The sequence below is a fragment of the Telmatherina bonti genome (genome assembly GCF_933228915.1).
Source record: "Telmatherina bonti genome assembly, chromosome: 8".
NCBI classification, from domain to species: domain Eukaryota; kingdom Metazoa; phylum Chordata; class Actinopteri; order Atheriniformes; family Telmatherinidae; genus Telmatherina; species Telmatherina bonti.
The window spans coordinates 14406889-14432097 of NC_136626.1; the positions used below are offsets into that span (position 1 = coordinate 14406889).

The window sequence follows — 25209 nt, forward strand, 5'->3', positions numbered from 1 at the left end:
TTAAGACTTCATTTGATATGATGGACTCGACCATGGATCCCTTTAACATAAACCTTAGATGAAACCCATTAAAGGTGTATGTTTAAGTGGACACACTTAAACACCTAATGCCATTTAAACATAAGGTGAATGTTTAAGCAGCAACACAAAGCTTACAAAACAAAATAAAAATCCCAAATGGCTTGAATGTTGGTGAAAACTTGCTGTGCCTTAAGACTTTCTGCTACTCATAATCTCCTCTGTAATGCAGTCTTTGAAAGGCTTGCTCAGTTTACTCCCTGATGTGTTTTTCTCTTATCTCGTGAGACCCTTGTCCCTTGCTGTCTTTTCTGTCCCCCAGACATCTCGGTGACGTTGTTAGGTTGTTTCAAAGCAAAGAGCTCAAAGACAGATGGAGTGGCATACAGAGGATACATCTAAGGTTGTTTGTTCAGTATCACTGTTCATAGATTGCTCTGTAGTCTTTTGCCATCATCGATTTGGGGCAAAGAAGATAAGTCACGAGTCAAAGCGCAGGTATAAAGGCAGATGTTGTTGCAGGGCGCAGCCATCAAATGCAGTCAGGAGTGGTGATATTTTTAGGGTTGGATGACAGAATCAACAGGAACATCCGCATGTCGCTTCACTTCTTCTCACTTGTCCTTTTTCAGTAAAGAGGTTTTTGTCCTTGGCTTTCAAATTCTGACCAGGCATCATTTAGTTCCATGAAAATCATTTTGGCATATTGTTCGTATGGTTGTCCTGTTGCCTGTGGAAAGAAAGCACACACAGTTTTATATAAATGAAAATTGAAAAAAACCAAAAAAACAACTGTCACTCATGCTTTTTTTCTGGCAAACATCTGGTTACAAAAAATTTCCTGACATTTAAACAAAGAAAAAAAAAACAATACAAAAAACACTAAAACAGCCTCAAATCTAATCAACAAAGAGCAACACACCAGCATTTTCTGCTTTTCTGATATGGTGTTTAAATTTAGCACCGATTTATTTGGACGGTGGATGGCAAGGTCACATGTTTACACACAAGATCAACACAAGTGACATGCATGTGACTAAGAACTAGTAACAGCAGCTGGAAGCAGCTCAGGGAGGTGTGTCAGAGCCCAAACAGGAGGATAAAAGTATAGAAAAAAGTAAAGAAACAAAAGTTACCTGCACACTAAATGTATTTGTATAAAATAAGACTTTGTTGAAGTATACAAGTGAATTACATCAGACCCAAAGCTGCCTCGATGTCTCAAGAATGATTACATTTCTGCTGTGTTGCTGAAGTTGATCAGCGTGTATTGATCTTGTGATAGGGTCACAAAATGTAGCCCTGTGATTGGCTGCATTTTGGGCCGTGTTGGTTCTTTTGTCCCATTAAAAAGCAGGTTTGATAAAAGCAAGAGAAGCACTGCATTTTCTCCTTGCATAAATTGCAGTTAAGGTCATTCCTGACAGATTTAGCAGAAAGGAAAAGTCTGACATCAACGCTGACACAGGTAAGGACCAGTAAATTACAAGCCGATGTTGAAATTCAGATTTATAGTAATTTTCTTGATGGGGAAGTCACTGCATCCTCTGTACTCATTGTCCTTTTACTTTGTGACTTTTATCTTATTTTCTAATGTTTTATTGTCTCAGTAATGCCCTTTGAATCACCTGTTGTTGAATTGTGCTATATAGATAAACTCGCCTTGGCTTTACAGCTCTCCTCTGTCTTCCAGATTCTGTTTAATGGTCCTGATGTGTGCCGCCTGCCTGGTGATTAGTCTTAAATGAAACAACCACATTCATCTAACAGAAGATAGAGGGCAGAAATATTTTCTTCAGCCACAATGTTCCTCTTTCCTTTCTTCATCCTGATCCTGGCGGAGTCCATAACTCTACAGGCCATAAAGACCCTGGACATAAAAGAGGACATCAATGTTTTCCTTACCATGGCGTGGCAAGTAGCCAACCACCTCCGTCCTAACACCAGCTGCTATGTCTGTGGTTTGATGCCATTCACAGCCAGAGAAGGTTTACCTCTCATGGCTTTGCCTGCCTCTGACTGTGACACATGTCATCTGCTGCATATCCATTTGTCTAACCCTTACTCTCATCCGGACTGCCCCAGTATTAAAATGAGACCGCTTAGTTGTTCTAAAGAACATGGAAACTGTAACAAATGTCTCCAAACCCCAAAACCAGTTCCCATACTGCTTATTCCCCAGAGGTTTTCTTGGTGTCTTGAGAATGATGGCCAGACACCAGTGGGACACTCAGACTGCCTTCGTACATTTAAGAGGAGCCCAGGGTCAACTAATGCTGGATGGAGCTCTCTGGATTCTGTTCCACATCAATGTTTAGAAGCAGCAGGAGAGACTCGACTCAATGCGTTAGCTCATCGCAGTGCCAGCTGCTCAATCTCCTCTCCTGTAGGAATGTACTGGGTGTGCGGGAACCTCGCATACCCTTATCTTCCAGTGGATTACAGAGGCCGATGTGGTTTGGCATATGTGGTACCTGCTATGAGAGTAACACACTCTCTGCCAGTGAGATTGCCGCTTAACAGAGTACGACGTGGCATTTCCGACGTATTCGGGACGCATCATCAGTCACCTTTTAAGAATGCACTTGGTTCTCTTCTTCCTTTTTACGGCGTGATGTCAGCATTAGATCAAATCGCTGATCTGTCTCTTTCAGTAGAGATTATAGCCAATGCAACTGGGAAGGCTCTCATGCTCATCTCAAGTGAGCTTGCCTCTGTTCGACTTGTAGCTTTACAAAACAGAGCAGCTTTGGATTTTCTTTTAGCTGCTAGAGGAGGAACTTGTGCTGTCATTGGTTCTGAATGCTGCACCTTTGTGCCTGATTATAATGTTACAATTAGTGAAATAGTAGACCACCTTCAAGAAACAGCTAAATCTGTCCATCAGGATGGTAGCTCTTTGTTTGACTTCTTAAAGCCCGCTTTTGGATACTTCACCTATCACATTATTCAAGTGCTGGTTATTTTGGTCATTTTCATTGTGCTCTTGTCTATTTTCACGGCATGTATAAAAAAGTTATTCTTTAAAGTGGGGTAAAGCACAAACATTTCTTGAATAGCTTGCAAAAAATGTGGCCATTTCATTCCTCAAATTTTAAGTAAAACTACAGGAAACACCTTTTATTACTCTGACAATCACTGAGCGTATCAGTGTAATGTCTGCATGAGCAAAGAAGCCGTCTTCTGTGACAGCATGTCAGATCTGGTTACCACCTTCAACACAGTCTTTATCTGAACTTTGTGCAGTCACATGATTAGACACACATGCACAGTAGGGATGGGATAGGTCTTAATCGGGCATATGAGTTTCTTTTCTAAGGATTGCACTCATGCCATCGTTACAAAAATATTCCAAAATTTTTATTAAAAAAATGAATTGAGGTTAAAAATCTTGCAGTTTTCCATATGCTCTTGAGCTGCAGGCTCTCGTCTCATCCATAAGCAATGATAATGGAGATACACACATAACATCAATGGTTAATTAACATGTTAAAGTGATAGAATTTAGTCTCTCATACATTGTTCACGTTTGCACAATAACATGTTGTCTTAATTTGTTGTTAAAACTAAGACTGTGACAGAGCAGAAACTGTTACAGTTTTTAAGTCATTTTTGGCCAAATAATGTCACAAATCACTTTGTTCTGCAACTAATCATTCTACAAAAATCATGAATGAGGAAATTTTGGGCTACACAGCAACCTAACCTGTTTTTTTTCCTCTGAACAGCTGAGTAAAAGTCAAATCTAGTCCTGCTACGACACGTTTGTTCCTTGATGCTGCTGCAGCAGTTTTGACTTGTGCAGTTATAGAAGTGGATGTTCATGTTTTCAATAATGCTTGTGTGAAAGTTTATATTTCAATATGATTTTGTAATTCTGCTTTTTGTACTACAAGTTCACAGCTTTGTGTGTTGTAATAATGTTGTGTCTGTACTGTTCCTACGCCCACGACTATAATAGCTCTGAAAAAAAAACCAATCAGGTCATTAATAACGCTTGACAAGTTGCTCTAAATAAATTATACTTGTAGGATGCATCTGATTCCACTTGATGGGCTTAATTTCAATATTTACTTAGTTTTATTTCCATTTAGCACTTTAGCTGCAAAACACTTGTCCAGTTTCTGAACTTGTCAGTCTGCAATATGTTGCTGGGTAGAAATACCACAATGGAATCAGTCAAAGATTTTCTTATAAATAAACACAACAGCCTGCTTTTTACTTTACACACGGCTAAAAATAGTAGTGGATATAAACAAGTGAGTGCAAAGCTAAACAAAAGAGTTAAAGACACTTCCCCACAGAGGAACCCTGAGGCAGAGGAACTGCACAACTGATTGAAGATCACAGAGCAGACCTGTCATAAGCTGTAGTTAGAGCCACTGTTTTATATAAAAACCAGTTATATATTGTTTTATTATAACTTGTTGATTTGTTTGGGGTATTTTTGCATTTTCTATTAATCTCCAGAATACTATTTAATTTAGATATTACTTTTTAACCAAGTAAATCACCTGAAAAAAAGCCTTTCATTTGATTGAACCTACTCAACTATAACTTTCCCTTGTTCCATCAGAAATATATGTCTGTTCCACATACAGACATATATTTCTTCTTCTGCAAGTTCAGGATTTATGCGTCATTATCTGTCTCACCTTATCCGGGTGAACTACCAGCACTGCTTTGCGGTAAACCTTCTTGACCTGATCTGGAGTAACCAGGTCAGCCATGCCCACAGGCTTCCAGCGTGTCTCACCCTCCCAAAGCACAGTGTGCATGGTGGACAGCAGGGCTCGGATGTTACGCTCCTTCCCTTCAATCCAGTCCAGAATCTAGGATACAAAGGGAGAGGCAACGATGGGGAGTCATTAGCTGGCGAGGGCCAGATTTGAAACAATTATTAACATAAATGCTTCAGGGATTTAGGCTCTGGTGAAATGCTACAGGAGTAATTAGATGAACCAAAGTTTGGTCGTGGGAGAGCTACATTGGTTGCTTCATTAACTCAGAAATAAACAGAGAGGCTTTGACAGCCAAAGGCTTTTTGAGAGCACCATCAAACTTTTGGAAAGGACTGAATAACTTCTGCCAAATTTCACTGGATAAACACACGATAAAGTAATCAGGCCTAAATTCGACACAGATGTCATGGCACAACAGTCCTGAGACACGATGCTGTTTCTTAAATAAATGTTTACAGAAATAAGCTGATGTCTGTTTACATTACAACCAGAAAAAACAGGTTTTGCCTTTATTTTCTCAGGGTCCATCTCTTTGGCCATCTCCTCCTTCCTCATCTCTGCTATAGTCCTGGGCCCTTTCTTCTCTTTGGCCCCTGCAAAGCCCTGACCAGACAGCAGGTCATCAAAATTGGCATCCGATGCTTTGGGCTTTGAACCTAGCACAAATACAAAGGGAAAAAACATATCAATGAACAACTAAAAAATATATAATTATTCAGCAACTATAGTGTGTTATAAGTTAGTTATAATAAAAAATCTGTTTCTTTGTTTTAAATTAAATGACAAGCTCATTCCACCAAAGCTTTATGCTTTTAAATAATTTGAATTATGCATTTTATAATTAAGCTCACTTTAATAACAAGGTTTTGGGATTTTATATGCTAATTTGATATCTCACATAAACTCCTTGTATAGTTCCTTCTCCAACTGTAAATGACCTTTTTGGCAGATCAGCTAAGAGTTAAAGGATTTGTCTGTAGGGAGTAGTGGTCATACTGCACATTGCATTGCACTGTAGAACCATGTTGTGTAACATCAATAAATAAAGATTCCATGTCATGGCATGTATATAAAACACAATGACTGATTATTGTCCACTAACAAAAGCATAGTTCTGAATATTATGTCCCCTTTATCCTAACAAGAGCTCTTAAAATGCTAAAGACTGGAACTTTTGGAAAGATCCCATTTCTGCTTAAGAAATCTGGAGAAAAAAAAATAAAAATAAAAATAAACAGTAAAAATAAACATCTATCTCAATCTACATCTTTTGCTCACCCATTCCAGCCTGTGTTTTGCCCCCTGCACTGGGAGAGCCTCCTCCCATTGCAGAGAAGCTGACGTTGTAGTTCGGTCGGTTTTGGGGTGATGTGTGAGGCATGGAGGTATGGCTGGGGCTGGGCTTTGGCTGTGTGGTGGAGCCTTGTCCTTGGGCTTGCCACCCTCCACCTCCTCCAGTGCCGGGCTGCCATGAGGGGAAGTTTGCCCCTGCGTGAGGCTGCCACCCTCCTGCATGCTGAGGAGATGGAGGAGGCCGTGAAGGAGACCCCATTGGTGGGAAAGATGGGGTTGTTCCTGTTGGAGTGGTGGGCTTGCTGGAAAACCCAGAACCTCCTGGTACAAGAACAGCAGTTTTAGCATGAAGCAGTAGGAAATATGACAAAGCTTTAAGGAAATGGTTAATGTCAGACCTCCAAGGCTTCCGCTCAGGTTGCCGATGTCTGCAAATGGGTCCAGGGTATTTGGCTTTGTTTGGTGGGTAGGAGTGCTGTGAACAGAGCTAGTCGGACTCGTAGTGGCCGACCGACTGCCCACACCAAAGCCTCCTGCTGAATTAATCAGAAAACAGAACTTCAGGAGAGCCACTCAGATTAATCAATGTGTGCTTGTGTATTCACTGTCTATGTGCGTGCTTATGTGGTTAGGAATACCTGTACTTGTGGTAGCAGGTCTATTCCAGTCCCATCCTCCCATGGCATTTTGCTGCTGAATGTTAACAGTTGGGGTGGTGGGTGGGACTGGAGAACTCCGGCCTGTTCAGGCACATAAAGGTTGGTCACAAAGAGAGCACACAGGGAATGTGAACTGTGTGAGCTCAACCCACGCAGCCAGAGAAAATAAGTTCAAAATTCATTAGTGCTGTTGTGAGAGAGCTGCAAGATCTGACTGACAGTTCTGGAAAAAAGTTCACTTTTAAAAGCCTCTTATACACATTTGGCACATCAGTTTGTCCCAAAACAAGTTCAGATTTTTACTTGTTACATTACACATGATTAAAACTAAAATGAGCCTAACACATACATAACACATGACTTACTTAACTATCTTAAACAAATGCTGCTCTTCATCAAATGACATATAAAAGGACATATAAAAGTAAAAATCTGAAGTAGGAGAGCAGCAAGAATGCAGATGAAATAATGGTTTTAGCCAAAATGCTGTTAAATGATGCAGAAAGGATTGTGTTGGGATTCATGCTGTGCATGGACTGCAGATTAGCAAACATCATGCAAACTCATTTATTGTGAAGCATATATGAAAGTAGCCATGAAAAATCAGTTACTGCAAACCAGACCAAAAGATTTTACAGTCAGATTTGTCATCCATCCATCCATCCACCCATACATCCATTTTCACTTAGTCCAATTCAGGGTCATAGGAGAGCTGGAGGATTATTATTATTTTTTTTTTTTTTTTTTAATTTTTTACAATGCAATGTTCCAGAAGATGCTAAATCAATGTAAGCCAATGTGCAAAAGCAGACTTGCAAATAATATAAAACATGCCTAGAAAAACAAAGACTCTTGAAAGGTCTTTATGGCATCTCAGAGTATGTTGTGAGTGACTATCAAAAGAGCAGCAGAAGCATGCCTTACCCTGGCTGGTGGGCTGCAGGGTGGGTGATGGAGAGCGAGCAGCATGCAGGAAAGGGTCTGGCTGCCCAACATTACCTGGTCCAAGGAATGAATCCATCATGTCCTGAGGCTTAGGCATGGGACCCGCCCCAAAGGGATCAAATGCTGTAGCATCAAAAGAACCTCTAGTGTTAGTGGGTTTATTAAAATATACAAGACAAATTATACTTTAATAGCTAGTTTTCCTGCTGACAGCTTCTGAAAATATATTTTGGTAACGCAAATAAGTTTCAAGTCATTTTTGTGAGTTTTCCAAACATCTTACCTGGTGGAGCAGGAGAGGGACTTGGCGAGGCAGTGTTTGGATTTCCTTTGTGCGGAGTGGAGTGAGTGGATGAAGGTCCACTCATCGGCTGAGGTGGAGCCCCAAACAAGTCTCCTAAGAGGTCGGTGGTTGTAGCTGCTGAAGACGGAGGCTGAGATGAGGTGCGTGAACGATTGATGCCCCCCCCATCCAGGCCCAGAAGATCCACTTCCTCTGCAGCAGGCATTGGAGTTGGAGGTTCGGGTTTCTGCGGCGCTGTACTGATGCTGCTTCTCTGACTGGATAGTGACAGCATCTCATCATCTGAGGGCTCACTTTCCTCAACGCCTCGACCATCTGTACCTCCGTGGGGCCGGCTTGGTTCTTTAAAGGAACAAAACAGGTACAGATTGTTGGAGATGAGAAGACAGTCTTGAGAGAGATGGATTCAAACTGGATAAAGCTGAAAAAGAGCTATATAAGCAGACGCATGGCATTAACTGGACTGAAGGCAGATACAAGCACAACGCAGGCTAAGAGGAAAGGAATGCAAAGCAGAAAACAATGGGAGCCTATGGAGGTCATCACTTTTGCCAAATACTTTGTGCTTCTAAACACCCACAATAAGCTCTAGCTGGCAGCTGCTTCTTGCTACTTTAAGGAGGTGAAATAAATTTCTCTTTGCAAGAATCCAAATCCATGTTATCTAGATGCTTTTTAAAAGGGGAAGGGGTGTATGGTTAACCTCAGCTAGTTTGGCTGAAAGCAATATTCCACCTTGGTAGATCACTTTGAATATATTTATCACTATGGTTGTTTTTTTCCAACCCATCTTTAGAAGAGGCTACCTTCAAACCATAACTCTGGATACAGAAAAGAAAAAAACAAACATTGATCTGTCCACTCACACGTCAAGGGATGTGTGTAAAGGGATTAATTTAAACTAGTAATTTCACTCAGGTCCCAAGACAGATGGTACATTTCCCCCAAATTTCTACCAAAGTGATATATCACTCCATAACAAGGATGGGTTCAATTTCAATCCAATCAATATAGGTCACCAGTAGAAGCAGATTGGATTTCACAGTAACAGAAAATGTATCTGTCAATATTTTAATTGTCATCTGGAGAAGAGTATATGATTGAATTGAACCAAACCCCGTTCAATTAAGTCACTGTCCTATAACAGATCTGTGGTTTCCCTCTGCCTTACCCTCCAGGTCCAAGCCCTCCATCTCATCTTGCAAGGACAAAAAGGGTTAACATTAGTTTGTTTCTGTGTCTGCATGTTAAGAAATGTAAATGTGTTTTTTCAGCTGTTTGCGCCATTTGTTTAGTCTAAAGTATGAGTTAAACCCAGTGGGTGTCCTTGTACAGTTGCCTATGACCTTATCTTATCTTAACAGTCTAATTTATAAGTCATTTTGGGACAGGGTTAAGTTGTTGAGTTAGTCAGGTTATTTCAGGGTTAAGAATTAGATATCCATGTGCTTTTTTAGCATTGTAGTTATTTTCAGAACTTTGTTAGTTTTTACATGGAGCCAATATCTCACAAACAACATTTACTTTGTGTTTACACTATTCAAAAAATAAGTAAATGAGTCATTTTTGTAGTAAAGCTGTCTACTTTGCATATTTCAAACTCAAATGAAGGAAATAAGGTGTTTGTTAGCAGCTAGCATCCTACTAGCTTAATTCTTGCGTTTGCTCATATGATTGTGAGCTGAAACTGGACTTCCTGTAGAGCTTTCCTATTTCTCTATCCATGCTACATGTATTTATAAAAAAAAAAAAATCACATTTTAGTAAATTTAAGAGTTAAAAGCCTGTTTTCCAGCAGCTTCACAATGCTTTATTAGCCTTTAAGTCAGCTAGAGGTAAAGTAGAGCTTGAAATACAAAGCCATTTGCTGTGAAAGGTGCCAGTCATTGTTAAAACTATGTTGAAACAAAGAGGTTTTCCCAAATCTAACTACCGAAGTTGTTAATGGAAGAGCTAGTCCATTTAAATAGCGAGTTTAGATCTAGATTTTCAAGAGTCACGTCCCATGTGTAACTTTAAGCTTTGATAAAATACTTTCCCCTGTGGCCTTTCATCTTAGTTTGATCACAGTACTGAGTAAACACTAGTGTATGGTGCAGTCATCCATATTACCAGCAATAGCCAGTGCATCCTGATGTTCCTGATGGCAAGAAAAGAGCACATTGGGGCTCAGGTCTTTACAGGGAAACTGCTCCCATGGCGGTGTCAGGTCTTTCTGTTTGTCCACCCCCTCTACTTCCACCTCCAGTATAACATGGAATAGCTGAGGATATTTCTCAGGGGAGTCACAAGCATCAAGTTCTGGTCTGATAGGAAAAATAATGTGAGTGGAAAAGGACATGTTATTGTAAGAGACAGAAATAAGTAAAACATTTGTTCTTTCAAAACTGACAAAGGTGGACAAACAAAATATACAAATTTTAGTTGAATTCAAGTAAAATAACTATTCTTACTTGTTAAATTTCAACATGGTGGTTCCAGGGCCAATAAATCCAGTATGAAACTGAATCTGGAAGATCTGGGTGTTTGAGACCTGACAATAGTAGAACAAACATTTAAAAAATGCATTTTTATTTCATTTGTATCATATTTTTAAACATATTTAATAATTACCCGCTACTGAGTAATAGAAAGTTAAAGAATTCAAATAAGATAAGACAATCTGGGATGAAACAAAATAATGGACATAGCAATAAATAAAAATAGATAAATAAATATAAACCAGATTAAAGTTACCCTTTTACACCAGGTCCGCTGTTCCTGATTGTATTCTTGTAAAGTCATTACAAATACTGGTAACCAATGTTTATCTGTTTTGTTCTTGTTTTGTAGATATTTATATAGTTTTGTTTCTCATGTAGTTTTCTCTCTATTTTTACCCTGACTTTACTTTATTATACCCAATAAGTTATATAAAAATGGAAATCCTCCTGTAGTGTAAGCAGCCTATATAGGGTCATAGTCTTTCTTATAACCTACAACAAACAGCAGTAGGATGAAAATAGATTAAAGGACTTGTTAACATCCAAGTGTGGGATGTTTCATAGAAAGTTTAAAGCTTCTGTAATATATAATGCATGTACATCAAGCAGATCTCGATCAACATGCAGAACTGATTAACAGTGAAAAAACACAGAACTGTCCTCATTGGTGAAATTTAAGGACACTGGATGAAGGACTACAAGACAGACATGAGCTGAAGCTGATAACATTGATGGAGTGAAGGCAACTTGCGTTTTGCTTCTTTCTTTTGTACCTATTTATTCTTTAGGTTAAAAGTAAACTGTATTCCTCATAAGTTATCAGTTTTTGACAAAAAAGTTTTTTTTTATAACTTTAAATGACTAAAACTAACACATTGTAAGTATCCTACACTACAGTACAATAATCATATCAGTAATATACAAGTGTATAAGTAGCTGCTCATTGCAACTTTAAAGTGATGTTCAAAAAACTCAAAGCATATAATTTATTACAAACTAGGTATTAATCTTATAGCTGCTCATTGCAACCTCAAAGAAAATGTTGCAAAGGGTCGACACTAATGGTTTAGCCAACACTGCCCACTGTGCCAGATCTGGCTGCAGTGGCATGTTGAGAGTACCTTGGCTTGCAGGCGTCCTCCAATGGTTGACCTCATGTGGTAGACAGAAACTACAACGTCTCCTTGTACACTCACACCAAGAGGAAAGACGACCTTCCCTTCCTGGACTCTGTGCTCTCTGGGGCGTGTAGACATTGCAAGAGGTACGAGCATGACAAATTATCGGTAAAGGCAGAGAGAGAGAAAATAAGGCAACAGTATGGTAACATATACTCATATATTACATATTTTTTAACATATTTTTTTAAACAAATTGGTATATAATAAATATCATGCACATTTTACACTGTATAACACTGTTTTAATTTGCAGACTCGTCACATCACTACAATTCACCTCATCCTCTCATATTCTTGTGCAGTGGTGAAGATCTTGGTCTCTCCAATGAGGACATCACAGAAGGGTCGACAGCCGCTACGTTGTTTGTTGAAACAGGGGACTGGACTCATAGTGAGAGCCTTGATCATCAAGGGTTTAGAATGGGGAAGGCTGGGTTTCTCCGATACCATGCTACACACATAACCTATGTATCTGCATGAACACAAGGACAGGCAAAATGACAGCTTGCATATTTCAATATGTATACATTTGTATTATGTTCACAACTACATCAGTCATTTAGAAGGTGAACATTTTGTCTGTACAGTATATCCAGAAGCTCATAAGTTTAAGGTTTCTTGTTCTATCACACACTAGTGTTCAAAGACTTTAAACCTGCGGTGTGAAGGCCAGAGTCCAGAGCCTGGTCTCTTGGCGCTGAGCAGCTGCATGGCAGGAATTGGGTTGTTGAAAAGATGGCAGAAGCAGAACATGGCACAGACCAAAACACCAGAGGGAGCACGGCCATCCTGTGAACACACACAAAGGTAAATACTGACCGCTGATGAAATCTTTACTGATCAGTTTCACTACTGTACCATTAGGTTACTTATAGTTTGAGTACATTTTGTCTTAGCACTGCAGCGTCATTTTCCTGCACAGAATTTTTTCTCGTTTTGCTTTAAGAAAATAATTTAACTGAGTTAAAAGTGTATATCGTATAAAAGTTGCATCACATTTCAGAGAACCCAGAAACTACATTCACTCACTGCTGCTTAATTTATTTCAGGTTACACGGAGAGAAAAACATTACTCGCTTGAAAAGAAAGAGAGAGAGGGAGAGTGAGAGATAAGATTTTATAAAAATAAACATTTGGTTTGATTATGCAAGAATAAGGAGTTTGCCAACCATGGCAAAACAAAGCCATAGAGAGTTGGCAATAACATGCACCACCACCTGCCTGTGGACTGCACTGCTGTCAGTGAAGACAGTTTTACTCTGTTGGTCAGTGAACTGGGCAGTAGAGTCTGAAGTTTAGGCTTATTTTTTAAAACATACATGACACTGTGTGGTGTTATGGTAGGTGTGATGCAACAGGCTGCTTACAAAGGATAATCCAAACTGATTTCTCTTGATAAAACAAACTGTCTGCATACTTAACTCTTTCATCAAACACAAAAGCTCACATGAGAGTACAACAAAGACGGTTTATTAACTCCAACCTTTAAAAAGTGATTAATTTGTTCCGATCACTAAGTCAAATTTTAGCAATAAAAAAGTTACTGTTCAATAAAAAAGGAATTACAGATGGATTCAAGGGATTTTAACATTTTGTTTAGTTAGTGGTCCAGTAGCATATTGCAAATGCCGTGTTGGACCCAAAAGTAGGTCACAGGACAAAGACCTGCTCCACTAATGTGTTGTTTAATGATCCAGCCAATCCCCGCCTCATCAAAATGCATTACCAGGCAGCTGAATTTCATGATTAAGCGACATAACTGAGTAAAGTCAAATAAAGATTATCGGCGCTGCTACAGTTTCAGATCAGCTTCAGAAAACTTGGCTGCACTTAAGGCAGTCAGAACCCAAGCAATCAATAAAAACTGAATGAATGTGGATGATTGGTATTGATTCGGGTGTTTGAGTGCCTCCTTACCGAGCAGGTGATAACACACACATTCTTGGGATTCTGTTTAAGCCAGTTGTGCATGTTCTTACACACAGCAAATAGGTTGTGGAGGCTGGGAGCTTGGCGTGAAGGCCAATTACACTCCGAAACCTGGAAAGAGGTTGACACAAGGCGTAGAAGAAGGAGAAAAGGATACAAAAAAAAAAAAAAAAAAAAACAGGGGAAAATGAGGAGATGGGAAAGAAGACAAAAATAAAATAGAAAGTGCTTGGAAAAAAAAAAGAAGGATAAAGAGGGGAGAGAAATGGGGGGCTGAGGTTAGTAGGAGCTCTGCAGCACAAAGCAACATGACTCATCAGTTACCGTGAGTCATTTTATACAGATATAGAAACTTCCTTGAGCAGATGGGGCTACTGAGGTCGCATGAACTTCTCAGCTGGACTTTTGGATTCATCTGCCAGAGGAATCTACGTATCTGTCGATAAGTCCAGAAGTGCAGAATTTCATGAACCAAAGACCCTATGCTGAAGAGAGTAAAAAGTTTTAAGATTTTTAAACAAAGTGTTTATCAAACAGAAAGATTTCTATTAGTGATTCATCCATCCATCCATCCATCCATCCATCCATCTTCTGCCGCTATTCCGGGGTCGGGTCGCGGGGGCAGCAGCCTAAGCAGGGAAGCCCAGACTTCCCTCTCCCCAGCCACATTTGCCAACTCTGTGGGGGGGATCCCGAGGCGTTCCCAGGCCAGCTGAGAGATATAATCCCTCCAGCGTGTCCTGGGTCTTCCCCGGGGTCTCCTCCCCGAGGGACGTGCCTGGAACACCTCACCAGGGAGGCGTCCAGGAGGCATCCTGACCAGATGCCCGAGCCACCTCAACTGGTTCCTCTCGATGCGGAAGAGCAGCGGCTCTACTCTGAGCCCCTCCCGGATGACCGAGCTCCTCACCCTATCTCTAAGGGAGAGCCCGGCCACCCTGCGGAGGAAACCCATTTCAGCCGCCTGTATACGAGATCTCGTTCTTTTGGTCACGACCCACAGCTCATGACCACAGGTGAGGGTAGGAACGTAGATCGACTGGTAAATCGAGAGGTTCGCCTTCTGGCTCAGCTCCTTCTTCACCACGACAGACCGGCGCAGAGCCCGCATTACTGCAGATGCTGCACCGATCAGTCTGTCGATCTCGCGCTCCATCCTTCCCTCACTCGTGAACAAGACCCTGAGATATTTAAACTCCTCCACTTGAGGCAGGACCTCACTCCCGACCCGGAGAGGGCAATCCACCCTATTCCGGCTGAGGACCATGGTCTCAGATTTTGAGGTGCTGATTCTCATCCCAACCGCTTCACACTCGGCCACAAATCGCTCAAGTGAGAGCTGGAGATCACAACCAGATGAAGCCAACAGGACCACGTCATCTGCAAAAAGCAGGGACCCAATCCTGAGGCCACCAAGTCGGATCCCCTCAACACCTCGGCTGCGCCTAGAAATTCTGTCCATATAAGTTATGAACAGAATCGGTGATAAAGGGCAGCCTTGGCGGCCTTGGCCTTATACAGGGACCGGACAGCCCTTACAAGGGGGTCCGGTACCCCATACTCCCGGAGTACCCCCCACAGGAGCCCCCGGGGGACACGGTCGAATGCCTTCTCCAGGTCCACAAAGCACATGTAGACTGGTTGGGCAAACTCCCATGCCCCCTCCAGGACCCCAAAGAGGGTAAAGAGCTGGTCCACTGTTCCGCGACCAGGACGAAAACCACACTGCTCCTCCTCAATCCGGGATTCGACTCTCCGGCGGACCCTCCTCTCCAGAACCCCTGAATAGACCTTACCAGGGAGGCTGAGGAGTGTGATTCCCCTGTAATTGGAACACACCCTCCGGTCCCCCTTCTTAAACAGGGGGACCACCACCCCAGTCTGCCAATCCAGCAGTACTGCCCCCGATGTCCACGCGACATCGGGGGCATGCGATTAGTGATTCATAAATCATAAATATACATTTAGTTTATTTTGAGATAGTTTTGGGTGCAAGTAGTTATTGCAATGGTGATGTGATTAAAAACAGTTTCTTCAAAAGCTTCCAACTCCATCTCCAAACCAAACCCTGTTACGTCACATAAACAACAAAATGAAACACGACTCTGTGAATCAATGACTTCTCAGGCTTTGATAACAAAAACAAACATCATGAAATATGATGGATTTTCTTTTTTTTTTTTTTTCCTTTCTTGTTACCCCATTACAGTAACTATTTCCATGTAGGTTTCTCCAAAACCCCTTATGTTTCCTGAATTTCAGTTTGGAGAACGCTCACACACTGTGTTTGTTTTCGAGCATTATGGTTGTTTTCATGTGGGTTGCACCAAAAACAGTCACTGCCATTTTAAAACTCAAAATATAATCTCATTGTTAACCTAAGCATTTCAAATCCCCCCCCAAAAGAGGTGCTATTTGAAATGCCATGGCAAAACATTTGTGGAAACGCTACAAACAACTCACCCTCCGGCAACATTCACACATATCCACCAAAAATCCTACATTAGAGAGTTAGTGGCTGTGGAATCATTTCCAGAGGAGAGAGGTGACCTGTATAAGGTCAGCTAAAGGTCACCTTGACATTACAACTATTAATTTGATGGAGGAGGACAGTTACTTATCAATATCTCTAACACAACAACCATTTCTCAGTAAAATATTGATGTATTGACTGCTTGTCCTTAATATTACCATCTAGTCTTTATTTTCATCATAATCTTTTTGTCTGTATCGTTTGTTTAGTATGTTCGAGCATTTTCTAAGCCTCTTTTTCATGCAGTTAGCTCAAAATCTTCACATTTTTCAGTAAGCTGCTGAGCTCATTATCGTTACTTTTTCGACAACCAATACACAGGGCAAAACTTTCACACTGGTAAATATCAGAGAAGTGGTTCTAGCTGTCCATCTCGGGTTGAACTTGTGTGATCTGTCAGGCAAAAACGATTACAAGCACATGAAAGCCCATTTGTAGCAGCAGATTTCTAGGACACTGATGTGTGCTGTGAAAAACACTTATGTGACTGTGAGAGCTGTTTGACAAGGTGTTGAGATGAAGTGGTAAGGAGTGCTTTGCCTTTGTTACAGGAACTGGGAATATGAATTTTGTGAAGAATAGACAACACAGTGAGGACTAGTAGCACCTAATGTCTTCATGCAAAAGTGTGCCGACAAGAAAATCTTCATGTTCACTGATAATAACACAGTAATTAACAAAGCTGCAGACACCTGCACAATGTTACATCAAAATATTACACATTATTGTTTATCAACACTGCTCATGAAGTACCACTAAAGTGGGATTGACACCAGGCTCTTTTACACTTAAACATCTGTAGAAACCTGGAATGCTAATATTTTTATGAGACCCGGACTGACAGAGAAAAACATGTAAAGTTGGCTAATAATTTCACACAGATTTGTTACTAATTGATTTACTTAGTTGTAAACATGCCCAAATGACCTTTTGCATATTTACAATGGATAAAGAGTATTATGGAGATGACTTTTTTCTTTGTTTATGGGGGTATATTTGGCTCAATTATGACAGTACATTAAAGAACAACCAGCAGAGTTTGTGTTCAGTATTTGAGTAATAAAAGATGCAGGAACAGCAACAAAACTATTTTAGAAAGAGGGATCATGCATCTATGATCCATGGTGTAGAAGAGGAAAATTGAAATAATCATTTCAGTGGCAAAAAAGTGCTATATTTAGCACAAGAGGCAGACCCAGATTAAGTAACATGCAGACAGCAGTTAAGTTGGTGTCTTCACACCCCTAAAATAATCCACTTAATAGAAGTGAAAATTACTGAAAGAAAAAGGAGCTGCATCAGCGTCTTTGTATTATTTTTACTAAATTGTGTCACAGATATTTCATTAAGATCTTAAAAAACTGTGTCAGCCTATAAAAAAAAAAAAGCCATAAGAAGCCATTTAATGACTGAACTGAAGCCATCAGACCAGATTATAAAAACTTATTAGAGGCATCACTACGGCCTCTAATCTATATTCAATTAACATTTTAACATATTAGCCGCCCCACAAACCAAGCCAGCAAACCTTAAGTGAGCCTTTACCACAGCAAACTGTGGTCCATCAGTTGTTTCAGGAGATGTAATTTTACTCACCCTGTTTGAGAATTTGGCGCCGCGGTAGTTACGCTGTGAGAGGTTAAAGACAGTGTAGTGGTCAGCATGGCGACTGTCGAGGAAGGAGCGGATATCTTCAACGTGGTTCTGATAGCCAATCTGTACTGATTCCGCAGGGTAGGTCATCACTGGTAAAAGAAAAATAAAATCTATTTTAAACAGAAGCAGACATTTACGTATGTATGCGAATACAATGCACTTGTACCAAGGCAATATAGTTTGGCATCAGACTTGAAAAAAAAGGTATATTGCAAATTGAAATATGAACACCAGGCCTGCATTTAAGCATGGTTATCAGTGTGGAGTGATATAGGCCCTCAGGTGACAACATGTCCGACGGAGTGTGTCCTCTAAAAGTCATGCTGCTTCTCTGCACTCAACATTATGTAATGCTACAGGCATTTCAGCAGCAGTACGTGAGCAGGTCAGCTAAAGGTGCAGATGTCTGTTTTTCTGTGTGTGTGAGTTGGAACTGTGCATGTGGAAACAATCTGAATCACACATGACCCCCCACAAAAAACATACCAAAATCCTGACAGTGCTTCATGGTGTGATTTTAATATTGTGAACAAGATATAATAGTTTTGTGCATTGTTCCAACACGCTCCAAAGTCTATTATCTTCAATAAAATGTTTTTACCGATGATTCTTGATGTAATATAGGCAATGTCCAACTCCCCTTTGGTGTACCTGTAAAAAAAAAAAAGAGAGATGCTTAATACAGATTCAACTATCCTATTCTGCTCAAGTAGAAGTTAAAGCATGACTACAGCATTTGCATAAGTGCACTTTACTTTGGATAAAACACATCCATTAAACATGATGTTCGCACTGCAAAAGGTCAAATGCAACATCAAATTATAAAACATGGAAGATCAGTGTCTGAGCATCGAACCGGCTGTTCAACCACCCACTTTCTGGTGGTTCATCAGACTGCATGCCGTGCATATCTAAGTTATCATAGTCAACAGGCTTTGGAGCGGAAGCTTCTGCATGTCAGGCTGTGTGGAAGTTCTTTTTTTCAGACTCATCACCCTCTGCTTTACTGCCCCGGATCAAAGGGATGCCATATGTGAGTTCTTCAAATGAGCAACATAGCCTTTCATTGCCAAAATTAGCCTTTCCATATGGCTTTTTTCCCCCCTGTTTTTTTAGTGGGAGCAGCTGTCCTGCACACATACACACAGGTACCTACACTACAGATGCATTGTGTGAAGACAATGAAGTGGGTGCAGCGTGATGTTGGATTGTAATTTATATTTTTTTTTGTATTCAAAAGCAAAAGAAAACGATCCTTTCAGTAACTGACAGCAAAGGAAAAATATGTATTTGTAGGTTAATATGCATCAAACTGAGTTAATTTGTTTCATGCTGAGAAAATCTTGCAAAAAAGACTGATCTGGGTGTTTCACTGAGGTCATGAAGCAGTGCCATATGGCTTCAACACTATTTGAGTCCCTTATGTAATGCTCTGCTCCTCAGCTAGTCTGCCTGAGAGATGGCTGAACGTGTCGTAGGATTTCCTTAAAACTTTAATCAAATTATGCAATAATCCGTTTTAATTTCATTATGTGTTGACGCTACAATTAGATAAAAAAAGGAAAAAATGAATATGAAATGTGACATTTAAAACCTTTATTAAATTAGTTTAATTAATTCTTTAGTACTCAATATAATCTTGTTTTAAGATGAGACAATCCTTTCCTTTATTTTGCAGAAATAAAGTTGCATTTAACTAAATAATTTCTATAAAGTCTGAAACAGAAACCAAACTGGTTATTCAACAAGAACAGATAATTTGCTGTTTCATCTGCTACTGTCCTGAAATAAACTGGACTAAAGCAGTCAGGGATCAGGTTTAAATGTGCTTGGCTAGTAGCCATGGAGTATGCAAATGAGACACCGCCCAGGCTTTGTAATGAGAGTTACAGCTGATTATAATCCAGTGTTAGAGGTGATGAAAAAACTCAATTTGAGTGTGAAGTCAGTAAATACTGGTGATTAAACTGAGTGTCAGCATTGAGTCTGCCTCTCTATGTCAGTCTGTGTTGTCTTCGTTTGCCCGACATCTCGCCTCGTAGCAGCTGAGATAAGCTCCAGCCTTCCCACAACACTGAATTAAATAAAGTCTGTATAGAAAATGAATGAATTCATGATTGTTTTTGGTTTCCTGAAAAATCCAATTATTTCCTTGATATTTTGGTTTATAACATTTAATCATAAAAAAAAAGTTACAAAACCAAACTTATACTTGATTTTTAACAACATCACAACTGTATTGATGACTATTAAGTGCATTAATTGATTGAATAGATTTGATTTTGACATAAAACCCACTAGAAGTGAGATCTTAGTAAGATGTTTGGGGTTGTCTGTGTACGAGCTTATGTTTCTTTCCTTTTCTTGTTTTTCTTTTTACAAATGATAATAAAGAAGCCGACTAACTTCACCCCCCTAAAAAACTGCATGTTTCCTTATGCAGAAGCATGCAACATTTATATTTTATATCTTGTATTATTTTCACTTATTTCTTCTTTTACAACGATCAGAAAAGATGATGAGAAGATGTGTTGCACTCATCATTTTGCATCATAAACCCGAATGAAAATACAGACAAAATCACCTGCAATGAAAAAAAAATTGCTAATAACTGTTGTTGTTCAATAGTTTAAACCCTAATATTCATAAAAGAAGATCAAAATGTATCTCAGTGCAAACAATAATGTTTAGACATAATTTTGTTGCTGAATGTTATGCTATGCTATACTATGCTATGTCGTTATGTTATGTTATGTTATGTTATGTTATGTTATGTTATGTTATGTTATGTTATGTTACACTATGCTATGCTATGTTATGTTATGTTATGTTATGTTATGTTATGTTATGTTATGTTATGTTACACTATGCTATGCTATGCTACGTTACGTTACGTTACGTTACGTTACGTTACGTTACGTTATGTTATGTTATGTTATGTTACACTATGCTATGCTATGCTTTGTTATGTTATGTTATGTTATGTTATGTTATGTTACACTATGCTATGCTACGTTACGTTACGTTACGTTACGCTACGTTACGTTACGTTACGTTACGTTACGTTACGTTACGTTATGTTACACTATGCTATGCTATGTTATGTTATGTTATGTTATGTTATGTTATGTTATGTTATGTTATGTTATGCTAGGGGAGAAAAAACAGACAATAACAGAAGTTTGGAATTTTTTTTCTCTGCTTTATTGCAATTACTCAGGTGTAGTAACAGACATATTTTTTACACTGGGAACATATTCTGTTAAGTGATTTGTTGAAGAAGATGCACTTAACACTTCTTAAGTCCATTTTATGAGACCTGTAGGTTTATCATCAGTGTGTTTGTGGGCATGATGCATGCAAGTATAGAATTTAAAGTGCTGCATAAAAGTTTTGTATGAATGAAAAATCCACTGTGAAGCATGTCAAAGAACCAAGCAAAGGTTAAAAAGCATGTGCCATGCTATTTTTTTTATTATTCAAATAAGTATTGCTATGTGAGACAATGATGAAGGAAACAACTCAGTGTTGTACACAACAGCTGGTGCAATCAGCACAAACACACCAGTGCATCAAATTAGCATCTAGTTTTCTACTGCTTCTGTCAGTCCTTCATGTTGTATATTAAAAATATTTTATCAGTTCATGTTGAACAGTTTGGTTTCAGCAAAATCCCAAATGTGGACTTCACAGCTGTATGTTCACATGCGTGATGAAGATAACAGCACCACTGCAGGGCTTTATTTATGTTTTCCAACTAAAACGTAAACACTGGAGCATGAAAGCAGTTTTAGACCAAATTCCATAAACAAAGAGGTCCTCTGACATGGTCTCCAGTGACTTCACACACACACACACACACACACTCATAAAACAGTGTAAGTGGGTTAGGTCCCGATGGATATTAATTTAGATCTAGGCTGTCTTCATTCCCTTCATGCACCTCTCCAAAATTCTCTCTTTTCCTGTTTGAGAAGGATTCTCTCATTGCTTGTCTCCATAATAATTGAAAGGTTAATAAATAAAGAGCAATTTAATGCATGTTGGTTAACTTTCTAAACTTAATTCCCAATTTAGCTTCTGTCACTTTCAGTCTATTCAAGCAAGACAACACAGTATTTGTTGTTGCAGTTATACTGATTTACTTCATAAAATTTTTTTTAATTATAATATTTTTATTTTTTTCACAAGATGTATTGGTGGTTTATGAGATGATATTTCCCCTTCAGATAATTCACTGAAAGACATACTGATCAAACTGGGCGTTAATGAAACTGGAAATAATAAAAAAAAAAAAAGTAACAGAGTGACTAAGTGAGGAACAGAGATGAGTGTGTCTGATGTGGAGACTGGAGTAAGGGGGGTTCTGTAGGGAGGAGGTGTGGGTTCAGCCCAAGGACAGCGTGTCTTATACAAAACCAGATCAGCCATCCTGGCTCCAGCACAGTTGCATGTCCCCCAAACAGAAACACACACTACTCTGAATACCTTTGACAGATTGTGTGTGTTTTCTTCTTGTTAAATTTCTCTTCTGCTAAGTAGACAAACAAGATTTGACTACAGATAAGACAGAAGCAGAGAGCAATCCGTAAAATCGGATTTGGTCATGAGACGAACAGTTTGCTAAAGAAGTTACACCAAAAACCTCAAGTAGAAATATTGCTAAAGAAGAAAAACCTTCATATGTCAGTGCAATTTTCTGTTTAACAAGACTAATCGTCATGCAATTTACTGCTCCCTTATACTTCACGAAAGCTGGAATTCCCTGGTCCTCCATGTTTATCCATGAGTAGGAATTTTTAGTGAAGTTGTATCCTTTTTTCTCTCTTCAACCTTTACTCAAATTTTTGCATTAATTAAATATTTAGGAGAAAACCCCTTTTTGTGACCCACTGTTAAAGTTAAAACTGACCATTGATTTTGGATTGCACAGTTCAGCCTGTTAATTAGCTTGTTTTCCCAAAAAATTGACTAAAAATAAGAATATTTAGTTCTTCATTTATACAAAGAAAATAAAAATCAGACAGAAGTTCCCTTGTCACAGAATGAAAATGCAAATGGTGATAAAGGAGCTATTGGTCCATTACTGAGCTACTGGGAATGAAGGACTCAGGAGTAGGCTGACGTGCCGTTTCACCTTTACACTGCCGATAATGACTGAATGTCCACTCAGTTGCAGCCAACTCAGCCAACAAACAAACAATGTATCTTCACATAATTGCAATGAGAAACTCTTTGCCCTTCCGGGCCAAACATCCAATCACCCCAATGACATCTTCCCCTCATATTCACACACATTGCCTCCTCAGATAACAATACAGCGCCCCCTAATAGCAACCAGGCGAACTACAGTCCAACATTTGGCTCCTATATGTTGTTTTGTAACATCATCTGCTTAGAATAAGAAAAATGAAAGATGTCACCAACATGAAATAACTCCCTGCTTGGCAGGGAAGATGAAAGTGACCAAACTCTCAGGAATTTTGTTGAATTTCATATTAATTGCTGGTTTTGACTGAAAAGTTTCCATGTTACACCCTCACAAACTGAGCACTTAAGTCATTTAAAGTGACCAAAAGACAGTTGTTTTAATAGTCCATACTCTACAACAACATTCATGAAAATGGTAACACAGACATACTTTTTAAGACAGTGAGTGGGACACTGGTAAGAGGCCAGTTACCACATCCTTTTCCTTGGGATTTCCTCGTCTGTGTTTTTGTCTGCAGAAGGGTATTAATGCATTTCTGAAACATCCAAAACGGCTTTCTTTTATGCAAGCTTTGCCCATATAACCTTCTTTCCTTATGGTTTCAGGTGCTTGCCACATGCAGCAGCCTTGCTTCCACTGCCCCATTATCCTCATTCACAAATGCCTACGCAGTCTCCACTAACACATCCCGGCACACAAGGCTCTCATGAAATGAATCCTTCTGTATCAGCAGTGCACTGGCCATTTGGCACAATGGACTTCCATGAATAATTCAGCCAGAAGAGGAGCGAACCAGCAAAAAGAGGGGGGGGGGATGAGAGGACAAGAGAGAGGCGGAGGAAGGGAGACACAAGGGAAGAATAAACATGATTAAAATTTGCTGAGTCAAGAGAGAGAGGAACTGTGTGTGTTTCTGACTACACAGAGGCCCCTTTGTGCTGCCCTGTCCAAACGCCTGTGTACAAACACACTGGGACGACCGAGCTGTGCCAGACTCTGCAACCTCCTCTTTCCATCTCTACTGAGCTGCTTCACTTTTAAAGTTGCTGGAAAAAATCTCGTTGTAAACACCAGCCTGAGTTTTGTAGCATTTCTGACAGGCATTAAAACATCTGATCATAGTTACGGTGTATCACGAGCAGCAACCAGGTCAGCTCGGTCTGCTAACAGCTTTACTACGTTACTTGATATCGTACAGTAAAAAAGCCCCTGATGTCACCGCATGTGAAATATAGGGTGTTACAGCAACAATGCATTCCAGCTAGTCTACATGCCCTTTTTAAAAAAAATATATGAAAACAAACACACACACATAAAAAAGAAATAGAGAAAGTGGAAAGTTTTAAATAATTGCATTTTTAGCTCTATGCTAGGCTGTCTATATTTTCGATTTAGAGATATGTCAATATGTCATATTGCATTAATACCCTTCTGCAGACATAGAAAGACCAAAAACACTGATGGGATAATCCCAAGGAAAAGGATGTGGTAACTGGCTTCTTACCAGTGTCCCACTCACTGTCTTAAAAAGTATGTCTGTGTGTTACCAATATATCATACTGACATGGATTTAAGAAAGTTTTCTTTGGAAATGATGGTTTTTGGAAACAAAAAATTGTCACACTCAAACATCTTAATTGGCGACTGAAAAATGGGCTTATTATTCATACCTGCATCTACATTTAATACACCTCTTCCTGGAAGTATAAACAATAAGCCTGATGCTTGACATTTGTTTTGTCTTTTGCAGTTGTAATTTTTTGTAAGCGTCATTCTATATTTGACACGTTAAGACCAACAAGAATAAAGTAAAATTATTGCACCCCTTAACTGAACAATTATACTATTGGTGTAATGCCATATCCCCATTTTTAGTGTACATGCTAAATTTAAAAAAAAAAATGAGGTGCTGTAAATTAGCCACAAAAGCAAGTTTCTCTTCTTAGTAGCAGAGTTTATAGGACTACAGTCTGTGAACTATGCATAAGCTCAACCATTTTCTTCAGGGATGTTTGTTTTAACTAACAGGAAACACCCAGAAACTTCAAGGTGTTTTGGTCATTTCAAGTTTGACAGAAACTTTGGTGGAAAGTTCTTTTGGGATATAAGAACCACTGAAAAGCAAAATCAAACCACACCAGCCTGTCAGCTGTTCTCTTAGATTTATAACAGAGTGATGAATCAATAAATATTCATATTGGGATCTTTTCTCATGTTTTAATGACTGGAGAAGATGGGAATCACTTCAGCTTAGA

At 39.4% G+C, this 25209-nt stretch overlaps 1 protein-coding gene across 1 annotated transcript in view; it reads right to left on the bottom strand.

Moving 5' to 3' along the window:
• Positions 1 to 646: 646 nt before the first annotated feature.
• Positions 647 to 25209, bottom strand: part of dnajc6 (DnaJ (Hsp40) homolog, subfamily C, member 6) — a gene marked incomplete at both ends in the record, with an annotated part of 30907 nt that continues 6344 nt past the window's right edge. Inside the window, 17 exons of the mRNA XM_079245450.1 lie at positions 647 to 748; positions 4674 to 4850; positions 5268 to 5416; positions 6039 to 6374; positions 6452 to 6586; positions 6692 to 6793; positions 7637 to 7780; positions 7941 to 8303; positions 9133 to 9159; positions 10074 to 10267; positions 10415 to 10494; positions 11566 to 11683; positions 11902 to 12096; positions 12280 to 12413; positions 13542 to 13664; positions 17683 to 17831; positions 18344 to 18393. Of these exons, the coding sequence (XP_079101576.1) occupies positions 647 to 748; positions 4674 to 4850; positions 5268 to 5416; positions 6039 to 6374; positions 6452 to 6586; positions 6692 to 6793; positions 7637 to 7780; positions 7941 to 8303; positions 9133 to 9159; positions 10074 to 10267; positions 10415 to 10494; positions 11566 to 11683; positions 11902 to 12096; positions 12280 to 12413; positions 13542 to 13664; positions 17683 to 17831; positions 18344 to 18393 (2578 nt within the window). The remainder of the gene's footprint in view (positions 749 to 4673; positions 4851 to 5267; positions 5417 to 6038; positions 6375 to 6451; positions 6587 to 6691; positions 6794 to 7636; positions 7781 to 7940; positions 8304 to 9132; positions 9160 to 10073; positions 10268 to 10414; positions 10495 to 11565; positions 11684 to 11901; positions 12097 to 12279; positions 12414 to 13541; positions 13665 to 17682; positions 17832 to 18343; positions 18394 to 25209) is intronic.